At 32.9% G+C, this 17652-nt stretch overlaps 2 protein-coding genes across 4 annotated transcripts; both read right to left on the bottom strand.

Moving 5' to 3' along the window:
• Positions 1-582: 582 nt before the first annotated feature.
• LOC126702748 (uncharacterized) lies at positions 583-6789 on the bottom strand. Of its 2 annotated transcripts, none has more exons than XR_007647832.1 (7): positions 6549-6789; positions 5999-6070; positions 5864-5897; positions 3173-4973; positions 1711-1804; positions 1069-1212; positions 583-914 (listed from the first exon to the last, which is right to left on the bottom strand). XR_007647832.1 is itself a non-coding variant. In XM_050401568.1 (7 exons), exons 1-7 carry the CDS (start codon positions 6635-6637, stop codon positions 854-856), a joined length of 2244 nt encoding a protein of 747 aa, XP_050257525.1. In that variant the 5' UTR covers positions 6638-6789; the 3' UTR covers positions 583-853. The 2 variants fall into 2 exon arrangements, 1 of the variants encoding a protein (XP_050257525.1); XM_050401568.1 differs by having other exon boundaries at positions 1069-1161.
• A 3490-nt stretch (positions 6790-10279) lies between these two features.
• On the bottom strand, positions 10280-16966 carry LOC126701489 (uncharacterized GPI-anchored protein At1g61900). Of its 2 annotated transcripts, none has more exons than XM_050399615.1 (8): positions 16480-16966; positions 15371-15508; positions 13511-14365; positions 12682-12927; positions 12557-12568; positions 11986-12129; positions 11800-11847; positions 10280-10473 (listed from the first exon to the last, which is right to left on the bottom strand). In XM_050399615.1, the coding sequence occupies exons 2-8, from the start codon at positions 15402-15404 to the stop codon at positions 10400-10402; spliced, it is 1413 nt and encodes a 470-aa protein (XP_050255572.1). In that variant the 5' UTR covers positions 15405-15508; positions 16480-16966; the 3' UTR covers positions 10280-10399. The 2 variants fall into 2 exon arrangements, with proteins under 2 accessions (XP_050255572.1, XP_050255573.1); XM_050399616.1 differs by having other exon boundaries at positions 11986-12126; positions 16480-16964.
• Positions 16967-17652: the final 686 nt, after the last annotated feature.

Raw genomic sequence — 17652 nt, 5'->3', positions numbered from 1 at the left:
AGCATTAAATATTACATTAGCATATAGATATGAAAATAGTAGTGGGATTAGATTTTTTTTTTTGGGGTGAGTATAAACTATAATAAAATAAATGGTGTCCTCACCCAAGGTGTTTGTATTACATGTAGCTTCTATTATAAGTTACATTTAGGTTCAGGAATGTGTAAAATCATGCTAATAAAAAGTGATGGTTATATCATTATTAATAAGTTATAATTAGTTTTGAGAATGAATTAAGGCATAATGCATTATTGCATACATTAATATTTATATACATATTTTTTGAAGAAATGATGGAAAGAAAAAATGATGACATGACCGCTAATAAGGCTTAACAAAAGTGTATAGCAACAATAAATGTCATACTCCATCTTTTTGATATATATATGTTTAACAAACAAGTAAATAAAGTTCTTTTAATCGAAACAAAAACAAGAAATACAGTCATTCATAAACACAAATTTTAACTGTGAAAGTGCCACCAGTGAATCATCCCACTGCCATCCAACACCACTATCACCATAGTCATTGATGACAAGCAGGAGATTCTAAAGTTTAACAAATTTTGTTGAACAGAAAAAATAAATTATTCAAAAGCAACTGCTATAAATTATACTGAAATCGGCTGTACATCCAGTGAGCATTATTATTTATTATGCATGTACAAACGAACAAATAATAAATGAATAGATACACAGCATAAATTTCTCATTATACACAGACAGCAATAGGATTTAAAGTTTAAATCATGATATCAGCTCTTATGAAGGCACCTATGACATCTTCCTTTTCCGGGCAGTGTTAGAAATGAGCCAGTTTGAATGTCCAGAAGATTAACTATGGGTAACTTCATCTATACAGGATTCGCAATCACATGATAAAGCTCACAACCCACAAGACTCAAGACGGGTGGCCTGTATCATTGTGCAAAAGTCATCTGTTAGGCTGCTACAACTGAGATTGTATGATATCAATGGTAATGTATGGTCACAAATGAAATTGATAAGAGTCGTTTTTTTTTTCTTATATGATCATGAAGATAAACTTCTTTCTCAACAACGTACTCACCTCCATGTTTGGGAGCAGGGCAAGCTTGTAAACATATGCAAAATGCACTTCAGAACAACTCTTCGGGGGTGTTCAAAAAGGTACCACCAACTCCTAAAAAAATGCTATCACAAGCCCATCAATATCTTCAATCTTTCCATTCCACTGCAGTCATAAAAAACATCAGCCCCCATATTTCAAGAAACTATTATGATATTGTTAAAGACTCTACAGTATAATGAAAACAAATGGCTTCTTTATAATTTAAGCATGTTCAACTAGACACTTTACAATGTAATCAATAGCTCATTTTCATTGGTTTATTTGGCTTAAAGACTAAGTTAGGGAAAGGTACAACCATACCTAAAAAAAAGTAAAGCCTTAAAACATAAGTCAAATAAGCACAATAAGCAGGAAAATTTTTTTCCAAAATAATTGTTTACTTGACTTCGGTACAACTTTTGATTTGAATAATGAATAATTGTTGAAAAAAAAAAAAAAAAAAGCTTAGACAAGTCAACATAGCTGAAAAAAAAAGTTTAATTGTTGGCATTTGAACAAAATAGTAAACATTCAAAGAAACTATATTAGCACTAACATAAACAGTGACACAATAAACATCCCACATTTATTTAGCAAATCAAAAATGAAGAAGCAACACACCTCTTAGGAAAGGAAGGAATTAGCTCTTCAACTACCCGAACAATAACTGAACTTCCATTATCAGCCTTAGATGCAGGCTTCTCTTTTTCTTCCTCTGGAAATTGAAATGGGAAACATCATAAAATATTTGGTTAATTATTTGCAAAAAAGGAAAGCAGAACAAACATTAACTGACAATTTGAAACCAGACAAGATACAGTGACCATTGGCCTTCCTTCCGACATATAAAAATCTGTAGATGAAGTGCTTAAGGTCATGCAAGGGCTCAGAGAAAAATAATGAACAAATTTTCCATGGGGGGGACTTGCTAGCTTAACAACTGAATCCATTACATTGAATTGTGACAAGTTCAAGGAAATCATTTTATTAGAATGTACTATAGCCATCACTGTAATTTAAGATCCTTGATAAAGCTGCATAGCGCCAAAAGGAGAAAAGGTTTAAAAAAACAGGGCATATAGGCTCATTGGACTGTACAGAGATAGGTGTCACTTGTATATAGAGAATCTTATACAAAAAACTGTACCAATTCCAATGCCCCTTTTTTCTTTCATATATTTGTTTCTATGATTACCATATTTAAATAAAGTTTATTGGAATAAAGTATAATACCAGCAACAATTTCCCATCACAAGTTAGTGGCAATGCCAATGAGCTCTAGCTCTATTGGCATCTCCTCCCTTTCTAAGAGCAAGGTCATGGGTTCAAGACCCACCACCCACCAACCATCCTCCAGTTTCATCCTTTTCGTGATAAAAAATAAATTATAATAAAAATAAATAAAAGAACTAGACAAATGAAATGGTATTCCAGTTCCCTTGGTGCTTTAGGAAAGCAACATTAAGGTGAGAAACAAGAGAGATGTGAACATGACATATCAGTACAGGATTGGTTTAACTATATATTTGACAAAAGATACTGTCCACACTTTTGAACTATTAAACATTTATGCCAATAATTTCTGAAGCACGTCAAAGATCAAGGGCCTTTCAATTATACAAGCAATAATATATACATATTTATTATTACATTGTTCATTCCTTTTTGTCCTTAGAAATCCCACGCTGAAATGATCTACTTAGGATTCTTATAAGTTCTGTGGACAACATGAAACCTATTTGCCATAGCAGATAATTTTGAATTTTAGAATCCCCCATTAGAGTAAGTCTTAATAAAGAATTCAAATGTAATAGATCCATAAAATCTGCAATATGTATCATATACTCAAGGAATTTCTTTATTTCTTTGGCACTTCTTGGAAGAGCACTCACAACAGGTTAGGTCACATTTTGTCTTTTAAATATATGCAAATCATGCTGTAGGTGTAATGGCAAGCAAATTAGTAATAACAACAGTAAAAAAATAACTGCCATGGAGAGATTGTTCCCACTGGAAAATTGTTTCAGTTGTTTATAGATCTCAGTTGGAAAGAACCAAAATCTAAAAAAGGTACTTCGCATACCTTTGGAATCTTCTTCAATTGAATTATCACCTCTGAGATACAAAGTATCTCTCCAGTCCAAATCCAAGCCTTCTACTTGTGCAAACTCCTCCAGCAAGTGACCAATGAGATTATAGGCAACCATGCTTGTTTCATCACAAACTTCTTGGATGGCAAGGTACTGGTTCTTACATGTACTTTGCTTGCCATTTGTAGCTTTTGGATTCACACATGACAAATTAGAAACAGAAGGAGGTGGGTTTGCTGTATCTACTCCAGAGTCAAATTCAGTATCATGTCTCTCAATAGAATTTTCACCTGACCTTTCCTTTGGTGAAAAAGGTGAGCAAAAATCAATTCCTTTTGTTCTATGCATGTTGGATTCACTCATGCTTTCAAAGTTGTGTTGGTTCATATTAAAGTTAATTGTGCTGCTAAGTGATCTTGATTCCCTGAATGGAGAGGAAATGATACCAAGAGGATCAACAGAATCCACTCTGGTAAATTCCTTAGGTGCAGGTCTCTCAACAGAAGCACCATTTAAACAGTTTCCAGGTGTAAGGAAATGGAAAGATCCATTCTCCTTAGTTGCAGATGTAGGTGACTTGTAATCAAAGGGCATCGAATCTGCGGTACTTTCAACATGGTAATCTGAATCCATACAGTGAGACCTACTACTCTGAGAGCTCCTACTATTATCATCATTGTCATCATCTTCACTTTCTTCTAGCTCCTCCATATACGCATCAGTAAAATCTTCATCAAACTCATGGTCAGGCAGCAAATCTAACACAATCTGCTTTGTCTGGGCACTGACACTCAATATGCATTCTGTTTCTAATTCAATTTCCTCCCCAATTTCCTCCTTTCTGAAGCATCCAAGCAGTGTACTTCGAGAATACCTATTAATAACAGCAAGAGTTTCCAATAGCGACTTTGGAATGGTATCCATATCACTGCACTCAACAAGATATACAGTTAACATTTTCCTTATTGCTGTGCGTAAACTCCGATTTGATACTTTTGCACTTGGGTCTAGCAGAAGCTGCAAGTTCTTCAACTCTGAAAACCTAACCCTTGTCTTTAGTAACCAAATAGCCTTCGATATCTCATTCTGCAAGGTTCTTATTTCTGAAGAGACTGGATAGAAATCTGTTATGGAGGAATTTTGAAAACCTGGTGTTATCTTCAGCAATAAGCCTGGTATTGCCATTGCTTTGGCTAATGGCTCTTGTAGCTCATCCCCTACACCAAGTTCTGAAAGCATTTTTTCACTAGTATTCCTCACTCGTATAATTAAATCATTTCGATTCCATCCACTTTTGCGAGTGGACAACTGAGGCATGCTTACTTTGGAACCTTTAAGCTTCCTGTTCATTGCAATCAGGATCTCAATAGGCAAGTTCTCTAATCCATGCAGGACATTAGTTACAGCAGTATGATGAAACTGGGATCTGGGAGTCAAAAACGTCACACATTTCTTTCGGAAATTTTGCGGATCATTAAGAATTTGGGATAACTGCCTATAAATTTCCATTTGATTATGATTATAATTTTGGCTTTTAAGAACTTTTGGAATATGATCTCCAATTACCTTCTTCATCTTCCAACGAGTTTTCTCAAACTTTACTGAGCCTCCTGTAAGTATCAGAGTAAGAAGGTGAAGACCTCTATTATTCAATTCATCAAGGCATGAGAAAATTATTCTTGTTAAATTGCGTGTGTCAAACATTTCCAAATCAACTTTAGTAGCATTATGCACTCCGACTTTACATGCTCCAAAGGCTTCTTCAACACGTGTTTTTACATTCTCATAGAATATCTGAAAATAAGATTATTAAAAATAATTTAGTGAAACACTGTGAGAAAAAAATTGCATATCCAACGGTGCAATGCATAACGTTAAATGATAACAGGGAGAACAAAGAGATATCATCCAAGGTACTACAAATGAATGAGTGAGTTCTTCTCAATTAATTCCTACGTAGTTTCATTACATTCAAAATGACTGATGTAAGTAATGTTTCTACTTATAATTTAATCCTTCTTCTACAATATCTTTATATATATATATATATATATATATTCATTAACATATATATTACACCAAATGGCTGGGAGGTTACAAGGTTTAACCTATTTCACTTTTATGAGCCCACAGAATTTAGAAGGTCACCAATGAGCTTTGGTTCAAATGGTGTTTCCCCCAATATGGACAGGTGGAGACCCCAGTCGTGGGTTCAAAACCTACTGCATGAGTAACTTACTAATAAAATTCTTAGCAAAAAGAGTAGCTTACTAATAATAATAACAAAAGATTTTGAAGGTCAACCTATTTAGCTTAATTTCACTAGCAATTTAAAACAAAAGTAAGAAATCCATGCTAACCTTAAAACCCTTTAATACTCTATCCATATAGGTCTTTAGATAGGCTTCATGAATCACCACTATTACCAAACAACTCCTAAACTAACAAAAAGAAATAGCAAGCATATAGAAACCTTCATAGTCTCATAGAAAATATTTTATTAAACTGGCCCATTAATAGTCTACGTAGAACATAAAATGTTATATCTTCATAAATTTCACAGAATAATATAATATGCTTCAGATCTTCATCCATACCAAGTAATCTAAGCAAATATATAAGGATCCCAAAACAAAGAAAAAAACATTAAACGATAGCACCATTTTTGAAATAGAATAACTTACATCATCTTCCCTAAGCAAAGACTCGGGTAAAGACCTGAGGAGACAACACCAAAACCATTTATTATAGTGAAATAAAACTGGGCTTCGACCAGAAAACAAACAGGCAGCAATATAAAGAAAATTTCTTCCACTTACCTATTTTTCAAGACATTGGGTCCTCCAAATTTCTTTGGGTTAGATTTGGATGTAGGAAGCCCCACCAACCATCTGCATGTTATTTCCCATATTTAGCACATACAAGAACTATCTGATCCAAAAGAATGATAAAATCATGCACAAACTAAAGAGAAGAAAAATGGGGTAATGAATTATATAAACAACAGTATGTATAATCCCTGTATTTACAAGTAAAACCATAACTAAGAAATTCAAATTCTTCAATTTACATAGCAAAAAAAAAAAAAAAGGATGTAAATATAAACTTTCTCATTCACACCCCCCCCCCCCCCCGGCCCAAACAAAAAATACAGAAAATTTATTAAGCATTGGTGTAAATTAATAAAGTACCATAAATAAATCATCAATTTACTCAACACCCAATTTGTAAAATCCCTTTACAAGTAAAACCCATTATTAAGAAAATCAAATGCCGCAATTTACATCTAGAAAAGTAAAAAAGAATACAAACTTTCTCACTCACAAACAAGGGAAAAAAGAAGAAGAAGAAGAAGAAGAAGAAGCTGACCTTCTATTGAGTCTGATCTGCTTCTCTTCGTGCTTGATCTGTGAATAAACCGAGTCGATATTCGTTTGGAAGAAGCCCGTAGTGGCCATATGCGTGATTGATTTTAGGGTTTCACAGAGAGAGAGAGAGAGAGAGAGAGAGAGAGAGAGAGGTTAGGGTTTAGGTTTGAATTCAGGCAGAGAAGGAAGGAAGGAAGGGTTTTAGAAGCCGAGCCGTTAGAGCCGTTAAATTGAATAATGATTCGTACGTACACACAAAATTTGACTCTTTTTTTCTTTTTCTTTTTCCTTATTAAACAAAAAAAATTAGCAAGCTTTTTTTTTTTTTTTTTGGAAACAAGCTTTCGTTGATCCTGGTTTGGTCAAACACTTACCAAACACTTATTTATTTACCATTAACAACTTGTCACGTGTTAATTTTTTTGTCTGATTTTCATGCTGTTATTCGTAGCTCCAAAATGACTAAAACTTCAATTTGTTTTATTTTCCTTTTGATAGATAGAAGTAGGATATACAGATACGTATAATGTCTCATCTATACTACTATTTAAGGGGTTTCTTCTATTTCGATTCCTCAATTTTGATGTCCAAAATACCCTTAAATTTACTAGTTTGTAAAACTTAAATAATTGGGTTAGACATGTAAAATTACTAATTTAAAAACTCCTAAATTTTAGTTAAATTAAAAAAAAAAAAAAAACAGTTTCTTCTATGATTCTATACATGTTTCACACCTCCAATCAGTTTCCTATCATCATCTAGCAGTTACAATATTATCTGAACTCGATCCATCTCAGATCTCACATCTCATTTTTTATACAAATTCACAAAAAAGAAAAAAAAAATCAACAGCAACTTATCAAAACAATAACAAGCAAGATAGGACCGCAAAAGAGGCCCGATCAAATTAGAATTTAAAAAAGGTAGACTATTCAAATCTTTCTTTTTGTTTTTGACATTTGAGTTATTATTATGTGTTGTGATTTCCGTGGGTTGTGATCCCCAAATACTTGACAGAAAATTGTCAATAAATTGTAATTCTTTTCATATACACTAAAGTTACGAATTTTTTTAATTCTTTAATTTCTTGAATTTTTCTTCATCTTTTAATTTATATATAGAATGAGTGACCAATACATATGATTATATGTAATTCTTTCAAAATCCAACACTGTGATTTTTCTTTCAAGAAAACGGTGAAGACGAATGTATTTTGGTTCTAGACGATGAAGTTTGTGGTGATATGTGAATTGAAGTGAGAGATGAAGATAGGATTGAATTCTAGATTGGATTTGTAGTTGAATTTATGGAAGTGAGGGATTCTCATACACCGATCTCAATGATCTATGTACAGATACCCATTATCAAAATTCACTACTTTTTCACTTTCTATTTGTGGAGATCTTGATCTTGAGATTTGATTATTCCGAAACATGGCCATTGAGTTGTTGGAAAGTGATTTTGTTGGCCATTGAGTTGTTGGAAAATGATTTTGTTTGTTTTCAAGCATAGTAGGAGTGAGTTTCATCTTTTATCAAAAGTCAAAACCGTGTACAACATCTTACTTAATTCTTGCCTAATAAAAAAAAAAATAATAAGGATGTTTATCCCATATTGGTTATGTGTGTTAAAGTTTCAATCTTTACTAGCGCGTGTGCTCAGATACTCTTCTATTTTTTGGGATAAAGATTAATAATTTGCATTCATTATAATTTGGGATTATTAAATTTTCCAATCACAAAAAAACTTGGGGGTGTGATAAAAAAATTATTTCATTTGCATAATACTCATCACATCCCTAGGTTTTTTGTGATTGAAAAATTTAATAATCTCAAATTATAATGGATACAAATTATTAATCATTATCCCAAAAAAATAGAAAAGCTTCTGAACATGCGCTCACGCGTGTGCTTAAAAGCTAGTTCATGATAATTTTTCTTTGTCAATTAGTTTTGAGTTCCACAATTTGATAATAAGAAACTTTTAATAGTTGAATTAATTGAAAGTTTGAAACCTACAATTTGTTTAATTTTCAAAATCGTCTTCTTTATTTTTTTAGCAAAAATTTTAGATTAATTTTGAGATAAATACATACCAATTGAAGGAGTCAATTTCTCTTTATCATTAGACTAAAGTATTAATTAGCTTTTTAAAAAAAAAAAAAAAATTTATGTAGTTTAAACTTAAATTTGACAGTATAAAATTTTAGTTGTTGAATTAAATTAAACCCGAAAGTCATTTTCGTCCTTGAATCTATTTAACTTTTTATGAAATTAACTTACATGATAAATAGGATGAAAATTAAACTTTTAAAACCTAGTCAATTTGAATTATTTTATTTCGTTGAAATTTAAATAGTGAGGAGACTCAAGGATTATATTGACTTGATTTTGTAAGTCCAGTAAATTGATACAACTATTTGAGAAATCAATTGATTTTTAAAATAATAGTGCCGACTCAAGAATTATATTGACTTTACTTTGAAAGTCGAGCAAATTGATACAACTATTTGAAAGATCAGTTGATTTTTAAACAAAGTGGTTATTTAAAATTTTTTTAAAGGTAAAATGCAAAAACACACCTGAACTTCAGGTCAAAATCAAATTGACCATCTAATTCTCTAATTTGAAATTAGAAGAGCCCAAACTTTGAGAAATACCTAAATTGGTTCTTCCATATCTAAATGTCTCCCTCGTAAAAGAAAGAGCATAAGAAAAATAAATATTTGATTAAATCTTAATTTAAAAACATATCTTTTATTAAATATATTCTAAAATATATTTTTTTTCCCTAAAAATAGAATTTAGGAAGATGAAAGATAGAAGGATCAATTTGAGTATTTCTCAAACTTCAGAGCTTCTAATTCCAAATTTTGAAATTAGATCATTTAGGAGGTTTTTTTTTATATATTGAATTTTTTAAAAATAAAGAAAAAGTCTTAAAGATAATAATAATAATAATAATAGAAAGGGACTTTCCCCTTTTTCTAAATAAAAAAAAAAAAAATTGGTATCTTCACCTCCTTTCGCTTTATGCAATTTTTAATATTTTTTCCTCTTTTATTTCAAAGTAGAAAAGTAAATTAAAACACTTGCAACGGTAGCAAAAGTATACAAAAAGAATGATTACTCTATCCACAAAACGTTTTTGAGACATCTAAAAGGGGGAAATGCGTACAATTTTTATAAGCGAGAAGGAATATTAATATTTTGCCAAGCATTAGTGATAAAGGTTCTATTAAAATCTTGATCATCTCAACTTTTATCTGGGAAAATAAAAACCCTTAACATCTAACATCTTGGATATGATATTCCTATTCATCAAAATCAAGGACACTTTTTCCTAAAGATAATAGTGAAATTATAGATTCAATAAAAAAAAAAAAAAAAAAAAATTAATTGAAGTGCAATATCCATTTTTATATTTTTCTTGGCTGGGTTTTAGAGATGCATATGCTTGCTCCTGTTGCTAAAGTTTCATCCAGAACCCAAGGAGATTAACAAATGGACATCCTAATCACCTTCACACTTTTAGTGTTATCCCCATATGATGTTTTCCCATTTGAAAGCTGTTCCTCCAAAGGCCCTTGTTCAAGTACCACCCAAGGAAAAAAAAAAAATCGCCTAGGACCTTCTCCAACATTGCAATATGTTAGTGAATTGTATTTAAACCATAGTTTTATCAGTCCCTTAACCTGGCATTATGCTTGAGAGAGAGAGAGAGAGAGAGAGAGAGAGAGAAGAGAGAGGCTGCTATACATGGAGGCTATTCAAAATATACATGCAAAATCCACACAAAATCAATTTCCAAAAACCCCTAACTCAAACCAGCTCAACCCCAAGCTAAAGCTTCTCAGAACAACAATGTAGTGAAAACAAAAAATGAAAAAATGGGTACCAGCATTTCTAACTCACCACTTCGACAGCCTGCACATAGCATCATAATTATAAGTCAGAAATGTTATCTATGGGGAAAAAAGGGGAGCTATTGAAACTCTAAATCGCTTAATTCAGCCTAAGGTAATTTTAACAGCAAGTCATTTTCTATCATGTTGTCTCACCAACCATACAAAATGCATACCACAATAAATACCCAGGAAGAACGTTTAGGTACATGCTGGGTACATGTTACCAGTGTAACACTAACAAGAGACTAAATATTTTGTTGACTACCATTAGATTACCCATCTTCCATATACTTCTCATGCATGCTAAATAAACAGTAGACCTGATGTCATTTACTATTAAGCCCAAAACTCATCTGTTCTATAAATTTATATAAGTTTAAAAATCTTAATTATGAAAATTTTCTTGATTAAATAGTTCTTAATTTTTGGTTACATTGATATTTGACAAGTATTGATGTGCACATATAGGTCATATAATCAAAAAGATGGCTTGGCAGAATATTGATATTGAAAAAAATTATTAAATGATGTTTTATTGTAAAAGACGTTTCAATATGTATAATTTGGAACTTAAATCTTACCAAGACTAATTGCCTCATCAAATTGATATGCTTTTGCTTTTTGTGACACTTAAATGTGTGTAAATAAATTGCCTTGTATCATCATTTTTATTGTAATACAAGACAAATGATCAAAACTATTAATGCAAATGATGTTATTTCTCTCCATATATAATTTTGTGCTTTATATGAATCACTGATAATTCTGACGTCTACCATGTTAAACACCAACAATTACAATCATTTTCAAAAACCATCAACCATCTTTCATCTATAATATTTCTTTGGGCTTTTTCTCATGAAATAAAATACAGTCAACACCTCTGAGGTTTAGGCTAAAACTAGTCAAGTCCAAGGCTTTTCAAAACTGACCAACTTGGTCCCTAAACCCAACATCGCTCCTTAACTGCTACTCATTTTTCTCCTCTTTCTCACAATAATTAGGGACCAAGTTGGTTAGTTTTAAGAAGTCTTGGACCAGGCTGGCATTAAGCCTAAACCTCAGGGGTGTCAACTATATTTTATCCATATATATGTGTGTGTGTGTGTGTGTGTGTGTGGGCTGGCTGAAATGTTTTTGGACAGAACTCCACCTTTGTCTTAAAAGCCAAGGTTTATTTTTATTACATTGACTTTTTGTTGAAGAGGCCAGCCTTCTTTTATTTATTTTATGCACATTTTTTTTTCTCTGCTCCTTTATATGGCCTTGTTTAAGGCTTACACGAGTGGAACAAATGACAGGAAATTCACAAGAGCTAAAAATTGCACAAAGCAATGGTACACACCAGGATTTTTTAAAGTCTGTGATGTTGGTAGTGCAGGCAATGACATCTCTGCAGAATTCAAAAACAGCAATAAGGATATGGACACTAAAAGAAACTGGAATTATACTAATCACTGTCAATTATATTGATCTCTTAGAACTATGAAGAAATAAAACAGATAAGAATCAGGCTGTTCCAATCAGTTACCAGGTGCACAAAAAGACATGGACGACATTGAGGATGACGAAGGCCATGGTGCTGCAATGTTGTCAGTCAAGTCACATTCAAGGCCGACGCCTGTTGTGTTGTCAAATAACACATCATCAGGCAAGCTTCGAAGTAGACAACCTGCTGTTAATAAAAACCAAAATGATCAATTATTACATCACTCATTTTCTTTAGAACTTCTATGCATGCTGACTCTTTTATACATGACTACTTTCATCACTGTTTGTTAAACCCACCCTAAAACTCTAAAGTGCACTGGAATTTTTCTCAAACTACTTCAAATGGTGGTTAATATCATTCAACCTATTCTTAACATTTAGACATTGCAACAAGAATATAAGTCCTTTAATGAAAACCCAAGACAATTGTTAGGTAACAAATACTAAGTAACTCTATTCCCAACTTTCTGATTTGGGCACCAGGTGTTCAACTGCACCTAGAAAATTAACACTGTTCATTTTTTCATATGTAAACAGGAATGAATTGGTACTATGTCCATAAAAATAATAAGGGCGATGGTAGAAGAAAGAAATTAAAAATAGTAGCAAACCTTGTCCAAATACTGCTCCAGGGCACACATTGTTCCACAAAACAGAAAGAAAGTACCATGTCAGATAAAATAGAGGGATAATCAAGTGCACAAAACTAGAAGATCAACAATACATCACTGTGTACCTTGCATACTAAAATCTTTCAAGTCAACATCGCAAAGCTCATAAATATTTGTCATAATCCCACCTTTCCGTAACATGGACCCAAACACTGTTGCACAGATTATAGCTTGTCTATTTGTAATCAACATTTGCTTTTGTATCCCAGCAATATAAGTATTTAACGAGCTACAGCAGGAAGGACTGGGAGCAGCTACATTACGACATGCTTCAATTACTTCCGAAGGCTGCGTAAAACTTAAAGGACAAACTGCAGAGGCAATGTTTACTTCATTTAGTTAAATGATTAAAAACTTGTAGAACATAAGTAAAAGTGAACCAGTATATATAACAAACCACAAGAAGAAACAGCACATTTTGAATTATATCAAAACGTACACCTAAGAATGACAAAAATGGTTAGCCAAACTCAAAATCAAGTGTTTATGTAGATACTTAAAATGAGTTTAATCATGTTTTCTTATCCTCCCCGGAAAAAAAAAATTGTTTCTTTCTGATAGCTGGGCAGCTTATGAAGACTTTTTTGGTTTTGCTCTAGAACAAACAATCTGAAGTTTTAAATCTTATGTTAAAAGCCAGAGTCCCAGACACGCACATGCACACACTTACATATATACGCATGTAGTTCCATTGGCAACTGTTCAATATTAGATAATAAAAACATAGTGATTAAGATCAAATGAAAGCCAATACCAAATTATGCAAAAAATCATTTAAGAGGAAGACAAAATCAGATTCTTATAAATAAGCTATTTCTAGAATCAAATGTTGCTAGCATACTATTAAACAAGCACTGCAAAAATTCATGAAATACTGAAACTCTTTTCACGTACCTTTGTTAACTTTGCAGGTAGAGAATATTCGAAGTGCATTATTTACGTCATCCAACGGAAGTTTCCTTGAAAGATAGGAATAAACCACTCCTTTACAATCAGCAAGAGGATCACTATGATTAAACTCCCCTACCATATTTTTATTCTCATCCATCATCAATTGTCTTCCTGAAATCTTAAGAGTAGCCTCCATAATTGCAGGCTGGCAAACAGGTCTACAACACTCTTTAAGAGGATCAACAGTGCTGCAGGCCTCCAGTAATTTGCTTGTATTCACTGTTTTCTCAAAGGTAACAACATCCTTCACCGGACAAGACCCACCTGTAAGATTCGATGATTTAACGGAGCAAATTGTAGGTACGTTACTATCTGCCCCTCTACTAGCTAAGATACTAATGATATCTGTAAAACAATAATTAGCAACAGCATCTTGGACAACCAACTTATCAGAGTTATTGCTGTAGAAACCCTGGAAGAGGTGGAGAAAACTACTTAACTGTGGACAACATATCACATTTCGTAAAAGTGCCGCCAAAGGATCAGCACAATCAGATGCTGTTTTGTCCATGAGACTTGACATAAGAGAGAAATTTACAGGACATTTTCCTGTTATATTTGGCTCATATCTGTTTGGAAAGACAGGGTACATTGGTGGCAAAGGTTCAACAGGATTTGGGTAGTGGGGAATCACAGAAGGTGATATTTCTATGGGATCAAACAGTCCACTACTAGGTGAACTAGCTAGCTCAGACATGGAAGAAACGTTGATAGGCTCAAGCAGTGTGTTCACTGCCACCAATTCTTGAAAACTGGATAACCAAATGATGAATAATAATAACTGATGGCACAGAGAACCTGCAAAATATATAAGCTTGCCTTCAGCAGTGACATGTCATGTTATTTCTATCAGGAAAGAATAATACATGAACCATATGGAAAATGAACAAATGCATGCACAAACCCATGCTCATGCAAGAGAGAGAGAGAGAGAGAGAGAGAGAGAGAGAGAAAACTGGGATGCCATTCATTTGGTTACAAGTATAAATCGGCAAAGCAGAAACTCCTTTGACTATGGCATAATATTGCCTACGTGTGTGTGTGTAAGCACACAAGTGTGAGCATGTATTCCCCCCCACCCTCAAATTGTCGAAAGGAACACGATCATATGGGGAGCATAAGGCAAATTCCAGATTTTTGGGGAGATAAGAATTAATACTTAGAAAGTTCACTCACTACATATGGAAAACTCAGACTACAACTCTCAAACAGTACAGTTTTTTTTTTTTTTTTGTGACATGGAACCTCACCAAGGCAAGGACTTTTTTCTTTTTGAAAATTAAATTATTTTTGTATGAAGAAGAAGAAGTTCACACAGAAAAAAATTATTTAATTGATAAGTTACATGCCCAATAGGTTTTGAACCCATAACCTCATCCTCTACCCCTATCTTATGAGGAGGAAGCGCCACGTAGAGCTAGTGCTTTTTTTTTTTTTTTTTAGAAGAAGTAGAGCTAGAGCTAATGGTCAAATAACATGAAATTAAAAAGAAACGAGGAGTTGAGGCATAAACTGCAATTCCATAATTCTTTCTAAACTTTCAACATGATACTACAAAACACCATGCTCAAATATCACAGGCTCAAGCAAAGTTTTCAGGAAAAAAATGTAAGTAAAAAATTAACCTAAGGTACACCGAAATCTCATGGTCATTGCAGCATTACAGTAACGAACTAGCACCACAGAGCAAGTCTAGACAACTAACAATAAAATTTTATTTCAAAGAGGTAAACTTTGGTATAGATGTTTTCTTATGCCTAGGTGAAATAGTCATCACCAATTGAGGTATATTGAAAAACTTACCCTTTAGACGACTAACAGTCTGGAAACAGTCCATACTTCCACTAGCCCTTTGCAACCATCGATATTTGACAGAAAACCCTAACTCAGCCGGTTATATGTCAAAAATAGCTCACAACATTGTAGCAACACCTGTACCACCTGCATTAGGCTCATTGTCAGAAAAATGAAGTCCCACACCATCAAAACAAATCAAGACATAATGATAAATATCCCGCAGACAAGGAATATTCTTAAGCCTTTTGAGAGAAGACAGCCATATAAGAAGCTACTTCAATTCTAAGTTTGTGTACAATTTCATTTTTTGTCAAGTAATAACCTCTAATCATCACATAAGCTAAGCTAATCATATACAGAACTCAAAACACATCAAAACAAACACCCAATACTAAGGCTAAGTGAGTTTTTTCTATGTCAAACATCAAGAAAGGATATTGAATTACGATCCAAGTTTTCACTTTGCAGGCAATGAAGTAAGAAAAACTAATTAAGCTTAAAACTCACAGAACCCTAAAGCAAGATGCATGTGCTTGTGCTTTTGTTAGTCAGGAAAATTTAGGAAAATCAAAAGAAAATATAGGAATCTCAAAATTTTCACTTTCTTATGATCCTTCAAAAGACTGGGGGAAAAAAGCAGTTCAACAAAAAAAAAAGTACAAAAAATATGAAAATAACAAGTGTTACTCTGTTATTAACATAACCTTTTCCTTTCTCACACTCACTCAACAACCAAAATGAAAATCAGCAAACATATCTAAGCAATTTTTTTTTTTTTTTCCTTTTCTTTTAAAGCCTCAACATTGGGCTTCACTAACTGGAAATTAGAAAAGTTCATACTTTTTTTAATTAAAAAAAGGTCCAACACTGAAATTATCATAACATTTTCCTCTACCACACTTTCTCATCTACCAAACAGAAAATCAGACCTACCAAAGGAAATAATAGTTTAAAAAAAAAAATTCTAACCAGACAAGACCAGACAAAAAAATACCAGCTTCTCAAATTAACACACATACCCATTATATTTTCCACACTTTCTGAGCTACCAAACAGAAAATCAGACATATCTAAGCAAGAAAAAAGTAAACAATTTTAACAACAGAAAGATTTACCTGAAGATTTTGGAGCCATAAAGAAATAAGGGGCTAAAATCAAAAAGGGGTTTAGGGTTGGGATCAAGAATCAGAGAAAGCACACATTTTTAATTTAATTTAATTGAAATTAAATTAAAATGAAACTGGGGTGGATCAGATTTTGGGGAAAAATGGGTAAAAAAATTAAAAAATAAAATAAATGATAGGATAAAAGAAAACCCAAAAAATTGGAACTGGGTTTCACTCAGACAAGTCTCTCTATAAAACTATAACAAGTGTGAAAGTGTCTCACTCTCTGTCTCTCTCTCTCTATGTGTCTGAGTCTCAGCTTATGTTTTGTTTTTTTGGGTTTTTTTGGTGAAGGGTTATTGTTATTGTCTTTGTTGTAATCCAAAGAAAGAAAGGACGGTAGGTAATCTGGGACTGTGTGTTTTTTGACTGAGAAGGGTATGTGTGTCTGTTTTTTTGTGGTGGAGTGTGGTGGATAAAGTGAAATGTGTGTGAGAGTGAGTCTCTCATATGGTCAATTAGTCATTGAGGAAGGCTATAAAAAATACTACTTTTTAAGACTTTTTGGCCTTTTTGGATTGTACCCGAAATGGAAGGGTATACGTATGGAGTTTAGTATGTAGTATGAGCTGAGCTCTTGTGTCTTCTTGAACCTTTTTTTGTTTGTTGGGTTGACCCGGAATCTGGGGGTATTGATGTAAGGGTATTATTGTAATTTGGGTTAAACTTGGTTTTTGGTATCCAAGGTGACCAATATGGTTGGCTGCCCCCTTTTTATTGTTTTCAATGGGCAGTGAGGTGATGAGGTGGGGTGAATGGGTGATTTAACTAATTGAAGTTTACAAAATGTAAAAGCAATATAAAGCTTTGATTATTAGAATTGTGGGCATGGGAGAAAAAGAAAGATCTTGAGTGTTAGAATTCCAACACCCCGTGACTAACTAGGGTTTTCATCTTTCATTCTACTATTTTTGTCATTTACCCAACTTTTTACCACTTTTGAATTACTTAACATGAGCTCACTATCAAACAGGATTTTATGTTTAACTTATTTTCTTGTTAAACAAGTTCTAACTTATTCATAAGTAATTTGATTAACTTATTCTTTTCTTATATATTGTGAAACTATGATTCAAATGTTTCATTTATTCATAATTCTATAAAATTTTACTACAAATAGAC

This window comes from Quercus robur, chromosome 10, assembly GCF_932294415.1.
Source record: "Quercus robur chromosome 10, dhQueRobu3.1, whole genome shotgun sequence".
In the NCBI taxonomy this organism is placed as follows: domain Eukaryota; kingdom Viridiplantae; phylum Streptophyta; class Magnoliopsida; order Fagales; family Fagaceae; genus Quercus; species Quercus robur.
Note: the sequence above shows the minus strand (reverse complement) of the source record. Positions and strands in the feature narration are given on the sequence as shown.

Coding starts and splice junctions, on each gene's coding strand:
- LOC126702748 (XM_050401568.1), bottom strand. CDS start 6,637: ATGGCCACTACGGGCTTCTTCCAAACGAATATCGACTCGGTTTATTCA. Junction 6,071..6,548: donor CAGATCAGACTCAATAGAAG/GTCAGCTTCTTC, acceptor AATAACATGCAG/ATGGTTGGTGGGGCTTCCTA. Junction 915..1,068: donor CCCTGCTCCCAAACATGGAG/GTGAGTACGTTG, acceptor ACAATGATACAG/GCCACCCGTCTTGAGTCTTG.
- LOC126701489 (XM_050399615.1), bottom strand. CDS start 15,404: ATGGACTGTTTCCAGACTGTTAGTCGTCTAAAGG. Junction 11,848..11,985: donor CATGTCTTTTTGTGCACCTG/GTAACTGATTGG, acceptor TGAATTCTGCAG/AGATGTCATTGCCTGCACTA. Junction 10,474..11,799: donor ACAGACTTTAAAAAATCCTG/GTGTGTACCATT, acceptor TGCTATGTGCAG/GCTGTCGAAGTGGTGAGTTA.